Raw genomic sequence first — 23,468 nt, forward strand, 5'->3', positions numbered from 1 at the left:
CCATGAAGAAAAAAATAGGTGGAGGAAGAGAGAGAGAAACAAACAAACAAACAAACATAAAGGGAGAACAATCCTGGAAAACTGACATAAACCATATTACTCTGAAGTCTCTATGTCAGTAGGCAGGTATGAAAATGATTTACATATATAAATAGGTTCCTGTTATTTTCTTCCAAAGTTGACGTTGTCTAGCTTCAGTTTACAGGGCTTTAAGAAAAGCATAGCTTAATATTTAGTGATTTCAAATCACGATTAAAAAGGAAAAGAAAGAAGGAAAAAAAAAACTGACAACATTATTTTGGAGAATTGTAGCCAGGAAAAATTTTAGAATTCAGCCCAAATTGTAGAAAATAATAAAAACGGACAAACATTAGGCAAGGCTAGAATCTAATTACAGATGTACTATAGTTTATTTTGAAACATAATTTTTCTCTTTCCAGTTCCCAATTTTATTAAATACAAGATTATAATAGGGTCAATTTATTTGTAAAATAAGTTTTAGTCCTATTATGATTGGCTTGATTATTTGGATAAAGTGCAGCAAGAATAATCATTTGCCATATAGGTTTGCTCTCTCGCTTTTATTTTGTTGTTGTTGTTGTTTTTTAATTGGTTTTGTTGGAACCTTTTCATAAAGAATCTAAAATTTAGAGCTTTTGTTGTTGTTGTTGTTGAGACAGAGTCTTGCTCTGTTGTCCAGGCTGGAGTGCAGTGGCATGATCTCGGCTCACTGCAACCTCCACCTCCCGGGTTCAAGCAAGTCTCCTGCCTCAGCCCCCTGAGTAGCTGGGACTACAGGAGTGTGCCACCATGCCTGGCTAATTTTTTGTATTTTTAGTAGAGAGGGAGTTTCACCATGTTAGCCAGGATGATCTCGATCTCCTGACCTCATGATCCACCCACCTCGGCCTCCCAAAGTGCTGAAATTACAGGTATGAGCCACTGTGCCCAGCTGATTTAGACCTTTTTAAAAGCCTCAGTCTCAGCCAAGGATTTTTCTGCGCCTATAGATACCTGTATGAATTGGTTGAATTTTTCTATTTTCAAGGTCCCAAGAAAACTTGAGGTTCCTAGCCCTGTTAGAAAGTGACATTTTTCACTTACCATAGGTCAGGACCCTGTAAAGACAAGGTATGGGGCCAGTTTTTCTAAGAGGCTTTTACTAGCTCTGTAGGTCACCCTTATTTTCTCAAGGCAATCTGAAAATGTCATTCCAATCAAAGCACTGGTAAAATAACCAATGACAGAACAGGATCACACACAGGTCATTGTAAAATCAGTCATTCATTCAGCCAAAGCGATAACTCAAAGATTTCACAACCTTTATTCTTTGAGAGAAGAGACTTACTTTTCTAAACAATAAACTCTTATAAAGACAATATGAGGCCAATTAAATCTGTCTCTCAAATTTTATAAACATCTCTATTAAATTTTAATCATCTTGACCAAAATATATAATTTCCATAAATCATTTTATAACCTTTTGTAATGTTTTAATTAAAGAATGGGTTAATGTCCCAAGAAAACCTTGTTAATCTGGCATAGGGACACAGATGCTGGTCTTGCATCAGTGTACCTTTGATATTAGTGTTTAATTTATAGAGAAACTAAACTAATTTTATCTCTCAATATCAGCTCTTCCAATCTTATGTGTCCACCTCTTCTGTGATAGTCCCTGGGCCTAGAGGGGTTGAATAGTTTTAATTTCTGGCCCTGTGTCTCATGAACACAGTTTATTTTGATTGTCATCTTCTCTTGGGTCTGAAGATGAGGCTTTTAACTGCTGTCAGTGTTTAAGATTTAGCTGGACTTGGTATCGTTTTTAGACCCAGAAATCAAAGTCCTGTAGTAGTAGTACAATGACTTTAGAAGCAATACAAAAAGTTATATGGATATAATAACCTTAATTTTTTAAATCTCAGCTTTCATAGGACTTTAATTAGTTAGACACAGGAAGAGTGCATCCTGTGTTATAAGTGAGTTTGCTATTTCATAGAAGAATTTAGAGAATAATATAGGAAGAAAGCATTTGCTTTAGGCTGGGTGTGGTGGCTCATGCCTGTAATCCCAGCACTTTGGGAGGCCGAGGTGGGAGGATTGCTTGAGGTCAGGACTTCGAGACCAGCCTGGCCAACATGGTGAGACCGTATCTCTACTACAAATACAAAAATTAGCCAGGCGTGGTGGCATGTATCTGTAATCCCAGCTATCCTGGAGGCTGAGGCATAAGAATTGCTGGAACCTGGGAGGCAGAGGCTACAGTGAGCTGAGATGGTGCCACTGCATTCCAGCCTGGGTGACAGAGCAAGACTCCATCTCAAAAACAAACAAACAAACAAACAAACAAACAAACAAACAAAGAAAACCATTCAGTTTAGACCTTTAAGATAAGATATACTTTTTAATCGGGCCACAACATCAGTCAGAACCAGACAGGAAAAAATTAAAGGAGCTGATAAAAAGTTGAAAGAGTTACTATCTCAGGCCCTCTTGAAGGGGAGAGAAAGCTGAAAACAGTGAGATGAAATTAAATTTGAAATTTTGGTTTATGAAAATTAAAATGTCTTGTAATTTTATTAAGAATAAATCAGCACCTTAAGAAAATTTAGTTGTTCTAACAAATTTTTTAGTTTATTAGTGTATTTTTAATATCAAAGCCCAATTTCTAGAAAGACTATTATAAATAACTTTCTTTTAATTTTGGCCAACTTGATCACATAAACATTTTTTCATAAATTCTCTTTTTATAAACCTTATTATGACTTACACAAACCATTTACTGAATACTTGGAGTTTCTGTTTTATCCCAAACATCCTCTTTTGTAAATAACCAGTGATTTTATTTTAGGACAAAAAAATATATCATACAACATTTTTGTCATGTAAAATTATTTTCCTTTTAATCTTTCTTACCAAAAATACCACTTAATATTTTAACATTTTTTGCATCTCTTTTATTTACTGTTTCCTTTTACCTTGTTTTAGAAATGACCTTTAAGTAGATCGAGACCATCCTGGCTAACAGGTGAAACCCCGTCTCTACTAAAAATACAAAAAATTAGCCGGGCGTGGTGGCGGGCGCCTGTAGTCCCAGCTACTCGGAGAGGCTGAGGCAGGAGAATGGCGTGAACCCAGGAGGCGGAGCTTGCAGTGAGCCGAGATCGCGCCACTGCACTCCAGCCTGGGTGACAGAGCGAGACTCTGTCTCAAAAAAAAAAAAAAAAAAAAAGACCTTTAAGTAATCTTTGAATTAGACAAAAATTATTTCCTTTTAATAAGAACACATTGTCTTTTAGAAAAACATTTTCCTATTTTTTTTAAATTGGAAATGACCCAGACATTTAAGCAATATCTATTATTTTGTTTAATGTTACTTTAGATTCCAAATTATATGTCAAGTTTTTTTAACAAGCATTTATTCTATTATATTTATCTAATTAATTTTTTAATAGATTACTTATAAAAACTGATGATCATCATTTAAAGTTATTTCCCTGCTAACCAATTTTATAGCCTGCAAATTTCAGGTGTTTACCTACGTAAAAAACTTAAGGTTAAATAAATGTATTTGTTTTTACTTTTTGCCAAATAATTCAGGATTAACTGTTTGCTATTAAACCAACAATATTAAATGCCTTAATTACCAAAAGTTACATAAAGATAATTCTCTTTTGGGCTGCATTTATGGCTTTATAACCCTCATTCCAAATATTGACACCTTATAATATATAGCAAACATAAATATAAAACTACTTGACCAATAAATCTAAATAACAATATGTGTTGACAGTTCTTAAGACTTTCTAATTTTATTTGGCCAATAATTTTAAAGCCAGCTTACTTATTAAAAATTAACTCAAGTCATGTGAACTTGAAAAGCATTTCGATTATTTACTAAATTTATGAGTCCTCCTTTATTTTTAAGCCAGTTTGGTACCTTGTGGCCACAACACATAACAAAACACATGTATGTATACATAAACACACCTAAGCACACATAAACAGTCATGCAAATAAAGATCCTATAGCTTTTACTTCAGAACTCTAGCCATGATATATCAATACAGACTCATCAGTTTACAAAAAAAAAGATTAGATAGAAACAGTGGTTTTTATCTCAGCACCAGTAGAAAGGTCCTCTAAACTAGAAAAATACATTTTCTGAAGCAAAAAACACATCCTCGTGTGTTTTATAAACTTTACCAAAAACACATCCTACGATATACTACTAATTCTCACTGAAAAATCAAGGATTACTTAATTTAATATAATATGACTTTAAGTATTCAAATTACTGGGGAGAGTTTTGAGACTAACTTTACCAAATTAATCTTATCAAAGATTACTAAAACTATATGAACTGAAAAGCCTCTGAGCTAGTTTCTATTAGTCTGATAAAAACTTACTTTTCTTTAGGCCAATTAATTAGAACTCTTTTATATAATTGGTGGCGAAATATTATTTCCACATGACACATATGAACATATAGACATAACAGACCCAGGCAGAGGCAGATCTTATATATTTAAAATATTTCATTTGCTTGTTTTCAAGAATATTCTTTCTCCTACTTAAACTATTCAAGTTGTCTGGAGGGAAAGAGGGAGGGTATGGTAATCCATGTGTTGCAAGAGTAAAGGAGCAGGTAGGGGAATAGTCAATTATGTATTCACCTCCCACTCAGTAAAATGGCACTTTACAACAGATAAGATGAACTTAGAGTAGTTACTGGTGGAGATATTTAACCTTTTAGCTGTAGCTCTCTACTTAGGAACAAAAGGAAAGGCAACTCCTTGCATGACTTAGCTTTGAGCTTAATTTTTCCTTTTGGCAGAGTGAATTGGGGTGCCAGGTTTTTATTTGCCTTTCAAAGTCCCCACCATGTGACCTCATTTTATTAAATCACCTCTTAAAGGCCTTATCTTCAAATACAGTCAGTCACATTCTGAGGTCCTGGGAGTTGGAACTTCAACATATGAATGCGGAGGAAGGGGGACATAATTTGGTCCATAACAGAGCTCACAAGAAATCACTAGTTAAAGCCATAAGCCTCATATCTAAGGATTTAAACCAAGTCAGCTTATTTTAAACTCCATAATCTTAATGATCATCTACTTACTGATTTGTTTATTTGATAGCTATGAAACTTATCTTTTCATTTGATCTCACTATACCCAAACACCCACGTCCCCGTTTTTTCCTCATTTTTCTTACTACCAAAAACTTATTGTTTTCATTCCACAGTGGATAGTCTTCACACTGCCTTGCTGCCACAGTGGCCTGTGCTGTATCTGACAGTATGCAAACCAAGAGTGCATGCACGCAAAGCAACATACGTGTTACAAATACACATACAAACAAAAAGATGCACATAGAACCCACTGGGATCACTTCTTATGGATAGAGAAGCTGGAGAATGAGAGGTGTTTTTTGGTGTAAATGAGCAAAAATCAGGGTCACTTTTGTTCAAGCTGTTATTGACTTGGTTTTCACTGTAAACACTGGAAGTAGTCTCGAATTTTAGCCCAGGATGTACAGCCTCAGAGCAAAAGACAAGTACGTGGACCACAGCATCCCTTCCTCTAGACACCATTACATTAAACTGGCAATCATTACAAGCACAGCAAGTACACTTCATAATGAATTCATTATTCTGTTCATAAGCTTTTTAGGGACTATATTATTATTATCCCATCTAAGAGGTAGGATCCACGGATCATGCTTGGTGGAGGTTGGCTTCCCCTGCCTGTTTGCGAATGGTGCCTTGTAACATGGAGACAGCGAGTGGGGAGAACGAGGGCTGAGAATCTCTACTCAGAGGCTTTTTCGCACTGTCCAGATATCATGAAATAAAAATAAATATTTTGACAGTCTAAGAGAAGATTACAGTATCGTGATCTACCTTAACACAATAGAACACAGATAATAAGGACACTTGTAAGAACCAGAATTCACGAAAGGACAAATATTCCTCTAGATTCCTAAGAGTGTAAACTAAGCAAAAAAATCCTAAGTGGTGAATTTTTAAAGTGTCTTTTAAAATTTCACTAATTCAGTAAACAACATATAAATGGATTTTTTATTGCTTTCACTGGTTTCTTTGTATTCTTTAAAATTAGAAGTGTTTCTCTTTTGTTTAATGAAATTGTACTAATGGTTAGTCCATAATTTAACATAAACACTTTGGTTGTACTCTTTAATACTGAAATAGACAAAATAATTGAAGTTTCTGAAACTGGCAATCATTATAAGCATAGTAAATACATTTTATAATGAAATAATTATTCTGTTCATAAGCTTTTTATTGTTCATTTGATATTTTGAATCTTTTATCTGTAAACGTGAGCCATTCTGTCCAGAGCTTATTGCCTCTTTAATATCAGATCTCCAAAGAAAGACTCAAATTCCATACACACGAAAGGCATATATTATCCACATTTAAAAGATGGCCTGTTTTTTTTTCCAAAATGTTAAATTTTGCCATAAATTATTTTATAGTGTTTATACACTTCTGTTACATTGGGAGGTTTTTTTAAAAATTCTATTTCTTTGAAACAGTTTTAATCATTCTAGTAATCATTCAGACTTGATTCTAGAACTTGTTTTAAAAGTCTTTGCGGATAGTTTTCTACTTATCTATTTGGATTCTTTGCACTTAGATCTGGGAACCCTTTATTATCTTGAGTTTTTTATGGATGTTATTGGGACCAGGAGGTCACATGAGTGCTCATTCAGTGAGCACTATGTAGTGTTGTAGATTTTTTTTTTTTTTAATTACACTTTAGGTTTTAGGGTACATGTGCACAATGTGCAGGTTTGTTACATATGTATCCATGTGCCATGTTGATTTCCTGCACCCATTAACTCGTCATTTAGCATTAGGTATATCTCCTAATGCTGTCCCTCCCCCCTCCCCCCACCCCACAACAGTCCCTGGAATGTGATGTTCCCCTTCCTGTGTCCATGAGTTCTCATTGTTCAATTCCCACCTATGAGTGAGAACATGCGGTGTTTGGTTTTTTGCCCTTGCGATAGTTTACTGAGAATGATGTTTTCCAGTTTCATCCATGTCCCTACAAAGGACATGAACTCATCATTTTTTATGGCTGCATAGTATTCCATGGTGTATATGTGCCACATTTTCTTAATCCAGTCTATCGTTGTTGGACATTTGGGTTGGTTCCAACTCTTTGCTATTGTGAATAGTGCCGCAATAAACATACGTGTGCATGTGTCTTTATAGCAGCATGATTTATAGTCCTTTGGGTATATACCCAGTAATGGGATGGCTGGGTCAAATGGTATTTCTAGTTCTAGATCCCTGAGGAATCGCCACACTGACTTCCACAATGGTTGAACTAGTTTACAGTCCCACCAACAGTGTAAAAGTGTTCCTATTTCTCCACATCCTCTCCAGCACCTGTTGTTTCCTGCTTTTTTAATGATGGCCATTCTAACTGGTGTGAGATGGTATCTCACTGTGGTTTTGATTTGCATTTCTCTGATGGCCAGTGATGATGAGCATTTCTTCATGTGTTTTTTGGCTGCATAAAAAGAAAACGTAAGAAGCCAGGCTTTCAACCCAACACAGGGGTCCTTTTCCTGATCCCCTAGGAATGTGTCTGGTTACAGAGAGAGGCTTTCCTCACCAAGAGGCTCATGCAGGTGAGGTCACCATGTGAGGTGACTTTGGTGCCACAAAAGCATGTTTCTCTGTGCGCGTGTGTGTGTGTGCCCATGTATGTCCTCAAGTACACATACACATCTGTTTCCATAAAATTCTTTCTCTTTATAATATCAATTAAATCTTAACAAGAAACGCAAATTTAGTACCTAAATATTGAAGAGGCAACTACCACAGGCCCATCAGAAACATGGGCCAATGAATAAAGTATAATGGAAGCTGCAAATACTGAGAATTGAATAAAAAGATGCAACAAAACTTGCCACACACAGCTAAAGCAGCACCTACAAAACAGATGTCAATTAAAAAGAGGAAAGCCAGAAAATCGTAAGCTAAGTATGAAAATTAAGCTAGAAAGCAGCAACAAAATAAACCTCCAAAAAGTAAAAGGAAGAAAACAATAAGAATTAAGAAATGTAACAAAATACACAAAAAAGACCCAACAGAGAGGATCGACAAAGCCAGATGTTGGTAGTTGGCCTGCCTAATTACATAAACGATCTCTGGAAAGATAGGTCAAAAATAAAGAAGACACAGATTAACTTGTAGTAGAAAATACAATGGCACAGTTACAGATACTTCAGAGATTTCCAAAAATAGTAAGGGAGCATTATGAGTAACATCATGCCAAGAATTGCCCATAAACACATATATACAATAACTACAACAAAACATGATACTAAAACTGACTCAAGAGTAAATAGAAAACCTGAAAAATCTTATTGTTAAAACAACATGTCAATAGTAAAATTTTCTTACAACAGAAATACCCAAATTCTTCTTCTTCTTCTTTTTTTTTTTTTTTTGAGACAGAGTCTTGCTCTGTTGCCCAGGCTGGAGTGCAGTGGCTCAATCTTGGCTCACTGCAAGCTCTGCCTCCCGGGTTCATGCCATTCTCCTGCTTCAGCCTCCCCAGCAGCTGGGACTACAGGTGCCTGCTGCCATGCCCAGCTAATTTTTTTGTATTTTTAGTAGAGACGGGGTTTCACCGTGTTAGCCAGGACGGTCTCTATTTCCTGACCTCGTGATCCTCCTGCCTCGGCCTCCCAAAGTGCTGGGATTACAGGTGTGAGCCACTGCGCATGGCCAGAAATACCCAAATTCTTAAACAGTGAGTATCCTAAACTGCAGGAAACTTATCAGTCCAATCCTAAGTATAATTCACAGAGAACAGCAAAAGAGGTCACACTGCCTCTTATATCTTGAAGCCAGTCTAAATTTGATTCTAAAACCAGATGAGAAGCTGAGACAGAAAAGCTATAAAACAATCTCATAAACTTAAATGTAAAAATTCTAAGTCAAACATTAGCAAATAAAATCCAATGAGATTTTTAAAAATATAGTATACCATGACCAAACTGTGTTTAATCTGGATATGCCAGGATGGTTTAATAGTAGAAGATTTTTAAAGTGCTAGTCACCATGTTAACAGAGAAGGAGAAAAAAAGTTATCACATTAGATGCAGAAAAAGCATTAGATAAAAGTCAACAACATTTCGGGACAAAATGTCTTAGTAAAATCGGAACAGCAGAGAAATTCTTAATCTGATAAAAGGTAACTACCAAAAAACATAGTGAACCTATACTTAATGGTGAAATATTAGAAGCACTCCCTTTAAAATCAGAAAAAAATGAGGATTCCCATAATCTCCACTTCTATTCAACACTGGACTTTCCTAACCTCCATAATTAAAAAAAAAAAAAAGATAAAGAAGTAAACATGTAAGGATCAGTATGGAAGACATGAAACACTCATTGTCAGATGATGTAACCTCAATAAAAAGAGAATCCTCAAAGTATTATTAATAAAAGAACCCAGCAAGATGTCTACATACACTAACATTTTTAAGGTTGCATTTTTTTACATCTACATTAAACAGTATGTGTAATTTTTACAAAAGTAGTACTCTTTATAGTAGCAAGAAAAGATACAAGTTTACTATGCACAAACATATCCAAACCTGTTCAGATTTAGATGGAGAAAATTCTACAATTTTTTGGAAGTCATTAAGGAAGTCCTAAGTAGGATGATATGTTCGTAAAGAGGAAGACTCGATATTAGACCTCAGCACAATTCTAATAATTATCCTGGCATAATATTTATATGGGCCAAGAATAGCCAAGATAATTGTGAAAAAAAGATATAGTGAGGAAGTTGCCTCCTTAAATATCAACGTGTATGTGTAAAGCAACCACGACTGAACTCATGTAGCACCAGCGCGGGCACAGATGGGTAGAGCAGATTAGAAGAGAGAGCCAGAAACAGACCCCCCATATTCCGATTAGGGCTTCTAATGTTTACAGAATTGTTGCAATCCAATATGACAAGGTAAGCAATCTAACAGAAAAATGAACAAAAAATTCTTTATCAAGGAGGAAACAGATATGCTTAATAAATACGAAGTTACTCACCCTCCTTAGTAATCAGAAATGTAAATTGAAATCCCAGTAAAACACTATAGGTTGTTTACAATAGTCTCTTCATACTAAACGTTGACCAGGATATGGAAGAGGAGCTTGCAGACTGCACAACTGTTGTGGAGACTGATTTGGTGCTATTGAGTAGGGCCATAGATAGATGCTTTCCTCCAACCTTAACATAGCTCACCTTGTGCTATTCCATGGCCGACAGCGCTGCCAGTAGGGGCTCCAGGAGTATGCACAGGGATGGGGTCCCATGTCCACATCAGTGTAGTTTGTCTATCAATAAATGGGAAACGATAGAATGAATGGATTGGGATATGTACATGCACTAAAATCCCATGAGGTCATACAAATGATGAGTGAGCAAGAGCTCTGCGCATGAATGAATGTCAAACTCATAGGTCTATTTTGGGGTAAGAAAGCAAATTATAGAAACATGCATGGAATTATAAAATTTAAGATAATATGTCTTAAGTTTATGTTACAGTATGTTTAGCAGTGTGCAAAATAATAAAGATTGCTTAGGGATTTGGAGAGAAAATTTTGTAGAACTACGTAAGAGTAGGAACACAAATTCAGCCTTGTGGCCTCTTGTGTGGGACAGGGAGAGGAAGCAGGTGAAGGACAGGAATATTTAACTTTTATTAATACTTACAATTTAAGTTTCATTTCATAAGCAGGGGGTGGTGATTTATTCTTGACATCTTTTGTATGGCTTTAATTAGTGCAACATTTTTTAAATTAAAAAACAGCTGGAAGGCCCCTGCTGAGAATGAGAAGGGAAAGTGTGGTCTTTGTGGACAAAGGGCAGAGTTCTACTGATAGCCATAAATATTCACATCCCTCTTGGTCCCTCTCTTTAAGACTAGGCACAGAGCTTTCTCTAATGCAGAAAGACTCAAAGGACCTCCCCCCACAACCAGTGGCTCCCCATAAAATGCCTATGATGCAAGAAAATTCCTATACACACACAAAATTAGGTGCAATCAATTTTCTTCCGCAAGTCAAAGAAAGAATATACACTAGTCAGCTTATTTTTCCTACTGACTTTGTCTGTCTTTAACCTTAAAACAAAAATAAAGGCTCAATGATCTTTTGTAGATAAATCCAGCCTCTCTCTCACCTCCTTGGTAAGCCACATCCCAGCATCCTATTTTGTGCTCACTGGGTTCTGTCTTTCAGGGACTCTCTCGTTTTATTTGTTTTCAAGCCTAAGCTACTGTCAGATTAACATTTCTTCTCCAGTTTGCCCTTAGGATACTTTATTTGCTACAAAATTGCTTTGTGATGGTGTCACTACACTACCAATGAAGCGGAGCAATGGCAATTACCATAAAGCACAGGTCCTTCAAAGGCCAGCCCAGTAAGAGTTTGGGTCCGAGTTCTGCAGAATGACTACCAGTGTGAGTGCTCTGTGTGCAGAGAGGTGAAAGAGGACCCCTGTCTGCAGCCCAGGGCATCCTGGCCTTCTCGCTCATTAGCGCTTGGGATTTTCACCCCACACACACTTACTGATGCCAGCAGGGCCAGGCACTGTGCTGTCCCTGGAAAGAGAGAGAGGAGCAAATGCTAACCTCTGTGGTTTTCCCTCTTGACACCAATTCTCCAACTGCAGACACCAGCTGGGTGTCCTAAACTCACTCCTATTCTGACTGTAACTACCTAAAGGTAGCGTCAGACTCCACAGGGTTAAGGGCTCAGTCCCATCAGCCGGCCTCCACTTCAGATGCCAGTTACAGTGTTGGGTCTCCAGGTTACCCACAGTTCTGTCCACCATGGCTACAAACTTGGGGGGGTCCCATAACACTTGCCCCAGGGTCAGTAACTTATTAGAACAACTCACAGAATTCAAAAAAGCATTTTACTTAGGTTTACAGGTTATAAAGAGTACAAACGAAGAAATGCAATGGCAAAGTACAAGTGGGGTGGCAGGTCACGTGGCTTCCATGCCCTCTCTGTGTATGCCACCATCCCAGCATCATGAAGCATTTACCAACCCAGAGGTCTCCAACCCTGCCACTTAGGAGTTTTTAATGGAGTTTCATTCAGTAGGGATGATTGCTTAAATCACTGGCCAACTCATCTCCAGCCCCCTACCCTCCCTGGAGATTGGAAGCCATTGAGGAGACCCCAGCTGCCAGCTATCTTATTAACATGGAAAATGCACTCTTATCACTAGGAGATCTCAAGGGTTTTAGGGGCTGTGTGCCAGGAACCGGTAACAAAGATCAAATGTTTATTTTTTATTCTAAGACCCCCTCCCCAGGTACTCGGAGCAGAGACAGGGCCGTGCAGGCAGAGTGATGTTCAGCGGAGGGCCGGGAGCAGGTGCCTGAGCTGAGGCAGGTGGGGAGAGGGGAGAGGTGGTCCAGTCTAGGGCGCTTCGTTATCAGCCCTATCATTTGTTCTCTAAAACCAGGGTGAAAAAGAGAACAGACTTAACGGGAGCCTTTAGACTGGACCCTACTTACCTGAAGCACAGCCATCAGGATTCAGGTAAGCTGTGAGCCTGCTTTCTGTGGACTGTTTCTGGTCTTGTTCCCCCCAGAGCTGCCCTGGGGGTCCCTGGGAGTTAGGGGAAGACCATCCATATCCAAGGAGGCTCCCACAGAGAAGCCAGGGTGCTGTGCATTCCTGGATTTGCCCTTGTAGCCCACTCCCTGTGGGTTGGTTAAGAGGCTTGGGGAGGATCCCTGGGGGAGGCTCCTGCTCTAGAAGCACTGAGAACCTGCTGGGCTCATTGCAGGAGCAGGGGCAGGTGGGCACGGCCATGGGATTTTAATATGGGCATGCATACCACCTGCAGACAAGGAAACGTCTTTAACTTAATGATGGCCATAATGTTTACAAAAAGGCTTTGCATCACCTTCCACCAATACCATGAGGAGGCGAAGTAAATGAAGGAAGTTGCGTAGGGTTGGTGAGGGAAGAGAAAATAAGATGAAGCCAAGGCTCAGATCAGCACACAAAAGTGCACCTAAGTCATTTGGTCAGTAGGCCTGCTCTCTGTGCTTGGTGCTGGTGACAGCCAAGGAGGCTTAGCACCCACCTGCAACGTCTAGCAGGGAGGGGATGAGCGGGCAGTTATCAAGTGGCATCAGGGGACACAGGCTGCTCTGGGGCCACAGCAGGGAATGCACAATTCTTGGCTTTTGCACTTCACCTATGTCGTCTCATTTGACTTGGGCCAGTGTATCCAGCCGATTAATGGTAGGCATTGAACTAGAACCAAAATAAGTAGAATTTTTTTGATAACTGAAAATTCTGTCACAATGCTGGTGAGGTACAGTGGTTACACTAGTCATGTAGGCTTTGAAGATGTATTCCTTATTATTAAAGATGTACATTTGGAAAATAGAGTCAATGCTGGGCCAGAAAATTCCCATAATCCCACCACTCAAATGCAAACTTTGCTAATATATTGCTGTATTTCTTACCAGTCTTGTTCAATGCATTGTTTGCTTTGCTTTAACTCTGCACCACTTACCAATTACCAATATACAAGCTGCCCTTCCCACACGTATCTCATGAAGTTTTACGTCTTATGAGACACATAAGACCTAGTAAGTAGTCCACAGTTCAAGTAAAACCATTGTCAGCGGAAATTACTGGCTAAGAGGTTTGTCATTTCTTCATGTTAACAGTAAAGAATTGTGCAAGGAAGCTGCTAACTGGGCCAGTTCTTTACTTGTCCATAAGGAAGCAGATTCACGGAGAAGCAGATAGGAACTGCACTAATTAGACAGTGTATCTGAATTCTTCTACTGAAAGCCTCCAGTTTTTCTTTCCTGTAGAAGTTTCTGCAATGAGGGAAATCTTCTATAATTCTGCACCACCCAATATGGCAGCCACCAGTCCGCATGTGGCTACTGAGTGCTCGAAATGTGGCTCATCTGTTGAAGAACTAAAGTTGAATTTCTTTTAGTTTTAATTAACTTAAATTTAAATGTCAACAGCCACATGTGGCTAGTAGCTACTGTATCAGATAGTGCAGTAATAGAAACTAAAAAGGTGGGGCATTCCCTCATTTTCATTCATGACAATCATCTGGTTCTTTGACAATTTTTTTTTTTTTTTTCGAGACAGGGTTTGGCTCTGTCATCCAAGCTGGAGTGCAGTGGTGCAACCTTGGCTCACTGTAGCCTCCACCTCCCAGGCTCAAGTGATCCTCCCACTTCAGCCTCCCAAGTAGCTGGGACCACAGATGTACACCACAAGGCCCAGATAATTTTTTGTATTTTTTTTGGTAGAGACGGGGTTTCCCCATGTTGCCAAAGCTAGTCTTGAGCTCCTGAGCTCAAGCGATTTGCCTGCCTTGGCCTCTCAAAGTGCTGGGATTACAGGTGTGAGCCACTACACCTGGCCTCAACAATTTCTTACTGAGTGCTTCCTGCATGCACTCTGTTGGGTGCTGTTGTTTCATTTGCAGTGGTTTCTGTGAATCATTGCCAGATGCTGCTACTGATGTTATGTTTGTTTAACAAGCTCCCTTACTAATGAAAGGCTGTGTGGCGTAAAGGAGAGTACTGCGTATGGGTTGAGATAGGCTGTGTGACTTTGGGCTTCCATCTCAGGGTCACTCATAAAACAGGGGGTGGAGGTCTTGCATCTCCTCTCAGCACTGCCATTTTTTATGCTAGTGGAGAAAATAACTATCTTCTCCTGGCAGCCAGATGGCAGTCAGGAAATGATACCAAGTGGTGACTTCCGATGTTCTGGTAAATACAACGTAGGCACTCCTGTGCGGTGGATGAAGTGCAGGGTGGGGCGTGGGTTGTATTAGGTGGACAGCTTGTCCCAGCTGAGCATGGTCAGGGCCTGCTATGGCCCTGCCACCGCCCCTGTTGACTGGGGAAGTAGGGGACACTGATGTGCCTGGTCCAGCCCACATTTGTGGATCTACTCCCAGAGCACGAGACTCCCTTTTCCACCGATCTGTGCAGCGGGACTGCAGCACGTTGTCATAATCCTCACCTGACGCCTTGCGCAGGATCACTTGTATTAATAGAAACTCCCATCTATGAGCTTGCTTCCAGGGTTCTTTCTCCTTTATGGTCCTGGGATTTGCTGCTTTAGGCATGAGGGGAGGCTCAAAAGCAAATCAGCCATTTTTCATAACCAACGTGGAGCCGCTGAATCCTGGATATTAAAACTGACTCAGCAGATATCCACTGAGTGTCTGCTCTCTCCCAGATACTGAACTAAGATCTGCTAAGATCCACGGATACAGAGATGAATAATCCCACCAAGAGTTTCATTCTTTTCTTTTTAAAATATTCTAATCACTTCGTATATCACAAATTCACCTTCCCATGCATGAATGAATGAATGATGAACGATTTACGTGATCTGAATGCTAACTCTCTACTGGGCACTAGATGAAACCTCAGATGTTCATGCTATGTAACTGCAGAAAGCACAACTAATGGGGGTCTATTGAGTGTGTAACATTTCCAATTTGTGTTTTGGGCATCCTGTTCTCAGGAGACTCCCCTTGAATATGTTACCCTGGGAAGTGCCACAAAGAACACCCAGACCCAGCCTTTGGGCAGTTTTATTTCTGGCTTAGAAGACACAAGAAATTTACCTGGAAGATGAAAAGGATTAGCGTGTGATCAACAAACCTGTCTAATGGTTTCTTTTTTCTTTTTCTTTCTCTTTTCTCCAGGGCTTATCACTGACTACCGGGTAAGTGGGAGATTCCCTGTAATCTCAAATGCTGGTGGAGTGCTGGGGGGCTTTGCCACAGCTGTCACGTATCTCCTCCCCCACTCTCATGACAAACATGCACTGGTGGGCACCTTCTAACTGGGTCCTAACTGACAAATTAGGGGGGTCTTGTCAGGTGGCGGGCAGCTCTGCTGAGCCCTCCAGTCAGAGGTCTCAGGTTAGGAGGGGGAAACCTGGACCCTGGACTTTGCTCCTGGGGAGGAGGAAGGAGCCTCTGCCCCTCATTCCTCTGGAAGGAAAAGGCCCTTCTGCCCTGGGCTGCTGTGTGCCTGGGGCTGCACTGGTGGTGGCAGTGGGAGAGTGAGGGAGGAGTCAGGGAACATAGAAAGCTCCCAGGTGGGGCCAGTCGTCTCAGCAGCCTAGTCTCAAATGCATTGGTCCTCTCTTGTTTTTATTTGAAACAAGTGTTGAATGAGGCATACTTTGAAAATGCCAGGTTGTTCTAGTGTTAGTCTGGAAAGGAATCTGGGACCAAAGGCAGTACTGCGAGGCTTATCAAAAGAATAGAACCCAAGTGGGAGGGTGAAACTCAGGGGGAACAGAGGTGTGGCCACTGAGCTGGCTGTCTTCTGCCATCAAGAGATGACCTGTGGCCGGGTGCTGTGGCTCACGCCTGTAATCCCAGCACTTTGAGAGGCTGAGGTGGGTGGATCATCTGAGGTCAGGTCTTCGAGACCAGCCTGGCCAACATGGTGAAACCCCATCTCTGCTAAAAATACAAAAATTAGCGGGGTGTGGTGGCAGGCACCTCTAATCCCAGCTACCCCGGAGGCTGAGGCAGGAGAATCTTTGGAACCTGGGAGGCAGAGGTTGCAGTGAGCCGAGATCACGCCAATGCACTCCAGCCTGGGTGACAGAGTGAAACTCCGTCTCAAAAAAAAAAAAAAAAAAAAAAAAAAGACCTGCGTCCACGTGTGGTGGGCACCAGACATCATCAAAGCAGAGGCTGCCATTTCCCGACAGAGGTGTGTATCTAAGTGTGTTTGGAGCAAACATTGTCAGCAGCCGGTGTGATAATGACCCAGCAGGGGCTGCCCCTCAAAGGCATGGGTAGCTTGCCTTCTTCCTGTGACAGCAGTGAGCCAGGAGGCGGGGGGCAGCAGTAAACCCTCCCAAGCCATCAAGGCTGGTCCTAGGACAGTTTTGGCAAAGTTTGCCTGGGACCACCCAGCTCCACACCCAGGGAGAAAGGCCAGGGTGTGTGCACATAAGGGCACAGTGGGAAGATCCATGGATGATGCCATTTAAAACTTTCATATAAATCCCCATTGACAATCTGACTTACCTTTTAGAAAGTTATTATTGAAGGGAAAATATGACAATAATATTAAAAATAACTTGAGGACCAGCTCACCCTGACCTTGCATCCTCGTGCTGCTGTGGCCTCTGTCTGTCTCCTCCTCTGGTTTGTGGCCTTTCTCAGACTTCATGTTGCATGAGGGTCACATGCTGTACAGACCACACTGCAGCTGGTTCTCATGGCACCGAAACTAAAATTGCAATACCTTCTCCACTCCTCCACAGCCTTAGTAAGTACAGAAACTCTACACAGAATCCCATGGTATGTGGTATAATTATTTCCCTGTTATTTAACTACTTCCCTGGGAAAGTCCCTTGCTTTCCTAAATGACTATGCAGTGGGCATCTGGCACATCCAGCTTTCTGCTGAGGATGAGCTGCTTCCTGCGGCATGAGACTGAAAATGGGGTAACAGGCACGAACACTTCATGCCTTTTATTTTATTATTTTTTAATGTTGCTCCTTCCAAGCTTAGATATCATTAGAAAAAAAGGCACAACACCATCTCTGGTTCACATAAAATAACATAGGCTTTGCTAAAAACTCCGTATTGACTAACAAGCCCTCTAGGAACCAAAGTCCTTTTAGATAAATTTGGCACTGTCTTTCAAAGGCCTGGGGCACCATCCCCAGCAATGCTGGCTTATGTTACGTTGCCCAAGACAAGAACCAGCACAGCTCTGCCCGCATCTAGCAGCTCAGGGAACATGATCTCCTCAGACAGTTTCTACCGTTCACCAAGAATCACAGATCTGTACTGGCACCCGCCTGCAGGACCGCGAAGGTGGCAGGGCTTGCCTGAGACTTCCCCAGCCTGTTCTTCTGCTCCATCCAGGGCCTTCCAGTCCTCAGGGCTCACTCCTTCTCCCCAACCCTAGGTTCTTCATCGTACTCCCTCCACCACCAGTCCCTGACCCTCATGGGGTGAGGAAAGAATCTGATCCCTGTCTTTCTGTCCCCTTCTGTCTTTAGTGCTGAGCCTCACTCTCCTCAGTACCTCAGGCCACACCCCCTTTCCCCAGTGCTAATCCAGAAGACTTGAGCCCACCATTCACCTCAACTTGATGGGCCAAGCATTCTTTGAAAAGCATTTTTCCTTCTGTTACTTCAACTAGTTATCTCTACTAGTTATCTCTACTAGCTTAATGAAAGGCATTGGCCTCAGTTAAGGAAAGGTCAAGCATCAGCAACCTGTGCTCCAGCCCTACTTTCAAAGCATCCTTTGAGCAGCTCCTGTACTCCCCACCCTGTTAGTCCTGCTGTGAGACCTGGATCTCTTTCACCCCATCTCAAGGCAGCCCCTTGACTGGCACTCCCTTTCCAACCAGGAGCTATGAGCTACTCCTGCAGCTACTCAGAGGTGAGTGAGGCCCAAAGCCTCCTCCAAGACTCCCAGGCCACTGAGGGAGACAGAGGCGCAGACCATGGAGGCCCTGATGCCTGTTCTGAAACACACCTGAGACACCTCCATCCTCCAGGCTGCCCTTTGTGGCCCAAGAGGACATGCCCCAAGTCCTTAGCTAGTCCTCTGCCTGCCAGCTCTCCTCTTGCCACTTGTGGCAGGCGATGATGCTGAGGTCCCTGGCACTATGGCTGGCAGCGCATGAGTCAGGAGCCATGTGGGGACAGTTCTTGTCTGGCTGCCTGTTGCTTCTAAAGGAACCCAGGCAGGTGGGAAGCACCACAGCAGCCCAGCCCCACTGGCATCCACCAGGCTGGGGAGGCTTTCTGGGGTAATTGGCCTTCTGTGCTGCTGTGTCCCTAGAGAGGGCCAGAGATGGCACATCATGTGTTCACAGCCAATATTTCACGGCTGATGAGGGGACAAACGCATGAACCTTATGAAAGATGGAATGCAGAAGGTGGAAGCTGTTCTGGGGCAGAGGGGCTTCTAAATGCGAAGCACAGGCATTAGGCCTCAGCATACCAGCCCTAGGAAGCAGGAGTGGCCATGTGGGGACAGCCCCGGGCAGCCACCGGGAAAGCACACACAAGTTGGCCGGGTGTGAGTGTGGGGGCAGCCTCAGGGCCCCTGGTGTGCAGAGCCCCCAGGGCACCTCTCAGCCCAGCTTTGCTCTTTCTATCCCTTGGGTGCAGGCACAAGTGGCACTGCCTCTCACTGAACCCTCTCCATCTGCCACAACCCAGGGATATCCCTGGCCGTATTTCCCGGCATCTTCTCTTTGCTGCTATTTTTGCTACAATGCAGTGACCTCTTTCCCTCTCTGTGCTCACGTGCACCTCTCAGGCTCCTCTATGATTCCCACCTTGAATGTGAATTCCAGGCAAATGTTCCCAGAGCATTTGTTTTGCTGGGCTTAGCAGGGAATGGGAAGGAATATCATAGACATTTTCATTTTGTTCAAAGAGGCTGGAAACCCAAACCTAAGGCTGTCACAGCCATCATGCTGGGGAGAAGATCCCTGGATGGTGGGCTGCCTGCCAGGCCAGTGAGGAAGTGTGGGGTGAAAAGGATGAACAGGCCCTGGTAGTTCTGTTCCCCCGTCAGTGGCTGAGGGAATGAGGACGGAGTGTTAGTCCCAGGAGGAGGCTGTTCAGGATGCGAGGTGTGGCAAGAGAGCTCTGTGTTCTTTCTGATGGTGAACGGCACACTGAAGATGTCAGACAGCACCATTTGCCTCCAGTTTGTGTGGTCCTGGGTAAAGTGGGCATCATTATGCCTGTTTCATAGGGGAGGAGACAGAGGTTCAGAAAAGTTTGCTGAATCTATTGAAAGACAGGACCAAGGACCTAGGTCACAAGCCACTGAGCCACGCAGCCCTGCGTGCTATTTGGATGAGGAAACTGCATCTTCTGGAAGATTGTTGATGGCTTATCGAAAATGGAACAAAATACAGGTTTAAAAATGATCAATTGTGGAGGAAAAAGTACCAGGAAATAGCTCATTTGATGTGCAGGAAGCATCAAATATGAATTGACTTCTACATGCAGAATCCTTTTAGATGACCCATGAATGAGGGTCAAATGGGTTTTACTCCTGATTTATTTAAGTACGTCCGTCAACAATCTTCCACAAAATGTGGGCTGGCCGCTCCGAGCCAGGCCAGGTGCTGGACTTGGGGCTGGGACTAAAAAGGCAAAGGAGACAGAGTCCGTTTCCTCTGGGAAATTAGTCTGGCAGGAGGTGAGGCTGGGTACACAGGGGTCACAGCCATCTACGGCAGGTGCCCAGGAGCATATTGGGGGAAGGGACAGTGCATCAAATTCAGTCTCTGGAGAGAACATGACAACATTTGGAGCCACATTTGAGTGATAATTCAATTAGATGGTGTGCATTTTCACTCCGGGACCACAGAAATTAAGTTTATTTACCTTGGTGTTCTTCCAAATGTTAGACTGAAATCACATTTTAATTTGTAGGAGGTTGACCGGTCGAGGAATGATTTTGGAACACAGCGCCCGTGCTGAACCATGGCAGGGAAGCGCTGTTTTACTGACTGTTAGTTAGATAGTCAGTCAGCTAGTGGTGGGATAAGGGATTCTTCTTTTAGATTTCCCAAAAGACAAGTTAGCTCAGTTCTTGAGCAGCCCAACAGCTTGCAAACACAGTGCTGACTAGCAGACAACTGTGTGTGCAGGTTCGGCTCAGGCTCTGCTGCACGCTGGCTTGGTGACATTGGGCAAGTCACTCTCCACACCTGCTTTCACTCCAAGAAAGTGGGGGATCCAAACCCTTGTTTACAGTGCTGCTAGGAAGCTCAAAGGAGATAAGGTGTCAACACACTGGGCCGGGCATGGCGTACAACCTGGGGGAACCACACCGAATGCCTGAGTCAGAGGTTGGGTCCCTGTTTCCCTTTTGACCTGAGAAGCTCCTGCAGAACCCTGGCTCTGGACCCTTGAGCTGCTTCTCTTGTGTTCAGAAGCAGTTGCCATCCATTCATTCCACCCACACTTTATTTTATTTATTTATTTATTTATTTTGAGATGGAGTCTCACTCTATTTGCCCAGGCCGGAGTGCAATGGTGCCATCTTGGCTCACTGCAACCTCCGCTTCCCGGGTCCTGCCTCAGCTTCCCAAGTAGATGGGATTACAGGCATGTGCCACCATACCAGGCTAATTTTTGTATTTTTAGTAGAGAGAGGGTTTCATCATGTTGGTCAGGCTGGTCTCAAACTCCTGACCTCAGGTGATCCACCTGCCTTGGCCTCCCAAAGTGCTGGGGTTACAGGCGTGAGCCACCACATCTGGCCTTCACCCACACTTTAAAAACCACCTGTGAGCCCTCCTACCAGGGAGCAGTGCGGGACTCAGGACTCCAGCTAAGAAGTCCCACCCGGCAGATGGCCCAGCTGAGCTCGAGTGTTGCGCCTGGCTGCATTGTGTCACCCAGGCCCAGTAGGGAGCTGGCTCAGCTCTCCTCAGCGTCTCCTTTATAGCTGAAATATAATATGACTGTTAAGATGACCATGCAGTGCTGCTATGTTTACTTCCCAGCAGCCTCCCCATCCCAGTCCTTCCCTGCTCACTTCACCACGTCTCCATCCCTCAGAGTGTGGGGGCCAGTCAGCTGACTGGGTCTGTGAAAACCAGAGGAAGGACAGGGAAAGCTTCTGGAGCACGAGCATGGAGACACATTGTGTCTTCTGATGAGGGGTCTTGGGGTCACTCCATGGTGATCAGTGGGACCAAGAGTGAACCAGTATTGCTCTAGAAAACAGTGCCAGAACATCCGGGGCAGAAGTGGCAGACAAGAGCGGGTTCTGGCTCCCTCCTTCCTCATAGGCAAGGACATCAATGAAAATTACCCCCTTATCCCCACTGGATGGTGAGCTCGCTGGGGGCAGGGCCATGTCTTCCCTGTTTGCTCACCACAGAACCCCAGGGCCCACCCCAGGGTCTGGCCCTGCTGTCCACGCCGCAAACATCTGTTGAGTGAAAACAATGAACATCGCTGGCTCCCAGGTCAACAGTCCCTGTCTGTGTTCCTTTCTCTTGGAGATTTGCAAAGAAAGCCTCTGCCCACATCACCGAGGGCCCTGCCATCCAAGACAGGCCATGGTAATGGGAGCAGGGTGGCCGCAAGGGAATTGGCTGCCTCCAAGAGAAATAGGCGAGCCGGTGAGCCGCGAAGGAAGCCAGCTTTTAATATCTTCCTCACTGATGGTCTGTTTCATGTTTCATTTCAGCACTGGCAGATACCACTGGGCCGAAGATTTCGCTCTTTGAAAATGTGGTTTGTATTTAGGATGTATGGAGTCAAAGGACTGCAGGCTTATATCCGCAAGGTGACTTTGTTTTTATTATTTATCTGGGTAAAATTGCAGAGGTCTTTTGGGACTTTAGAAATAAATTCAATTTTTTTTCTTTTTTTTTTGAGACAGAAGTTTCACTCTTGTCCCCCAGGCTGGAGTGCAATGGCACAATCTCAGCTCACTGCAACCTCTGCTTCCTGGGTTCAAGCGACTCTCCTGCCTCAGCCTCCTGAGTAGCTAGGATTACAGGCATGCGCCATCATGCCCAGCTAATTTTTGTATTTTAATTAGAGATTGGGTTTCACCATGTTGGTTAGGCTGATCTCGAACTCCTGACTTCAGGTGATTCACCTGCCTCGGCCTCTCAAAGTGCTGGGATTACAGGTGTGAACCACTGCACCTGGCCTTCAAATGTCTTAATAAGCAAATACATGGCAAGAGAACCAGACTATACTTTGAGTTGTTGAGATTAGGGTATTTATAAGATCTGTTAAGTCACTTTCATTAAGATTGCAGGTTATCAGGTCCAGGAAGATGGTCACAGTAGAAACATTACATAGGTTGTGCTTTAACCACATCTAGCCAAGAATGAAGTTCATTTAGCAATGACAATCATGAGAACATAATGAATGGGTTTTTCTCCCCCAAAATTGCCAGAATAAGATAGATATTCCCTAGTCCAGTGGTTCTCAGACATGCTTCCAGACCAGCAGTGCCGGCCTGCAGTGGGGCCCAGCGACCTCTGTTTTAACAAGCAAACCAGACACCTTCTCTATGCACTAAAATTTGAGAACCACTCATCAGCTCCAAGCCCCACTCCCCTGCTTTTTTTTTTTTTAAATAACAATTGGCTGGGCACGGTGGCTCATGCGTGTAATTCCAGCACTTTGGGAGGCTGAGGTGGGCAGATCATGAAGTCAGAAGTTCAAGACCAGCCTGGCCAACATAGTGAAACCTTGTCTCTACTTAAAAAAAAAAAAAAAGTACAAAAAATTAGCCGGGCATGGTAGCAGGCACCTGTAATCCCAGCTACTCGGGAGGCTGAGGCAGGAGAATCTCTTGAACCCGGGAGGCAGAGGTTGCAGTGAGCAGAGATCGTGCCACTGCACTACA

At 42.8% G+C, this 23,468-nt stretch overlaps 1 protein-coding gene across 20 annotated transcripts in view; it reads left to right on the plus strand.

Annotated features, from left to right (window-relative positions):
- DDC (dopa decarboxylase) overlaps positions 1-23,468 on the plus strand; it is a 106,359-nt gene that overhangs the window by 74,610 nt on the left and 8,281 nt on the right. For 16 of the 20 annotated variants that reach the window (XM_003275014.2, XM_003275015.2, XM_004090947.2 and 13 more), the window contains 3 exons: positions 12,528-12,604; positions 15,777-15,796; positions 22,290-22,388. In XM_003275014.2, coding sequence (XP_003275062.2) covers positions 12,528-12,604; positions 15,777-15,796; positions 22,290-22,388 — 196 coding nt within the window. The remainder of the gene's footprint in view (positions 1-12,527; positions 12,605-15,776; positions 15,797-22,289; positions 22,389-23,468) is intronic. The other 4 variants (XM_030796643.1, XM_030796653.1, XM_030796651.1 and 1 more) reach the window with 2 other exon arrangements.

Source organism: Nomascus leucogenys, chromosome 17, assembly GCF_006542625.1.
Source record: "Nomascus leucogenys isolate Asia chromosome 17, Asia_NLE_v1, whole genome shotgun sequence".
NCBI lineage: Eukaryota > Metazoa > Chordata > Mammalia > Primates > Hylobatidae > Nomascus > Nomascus leucogenys.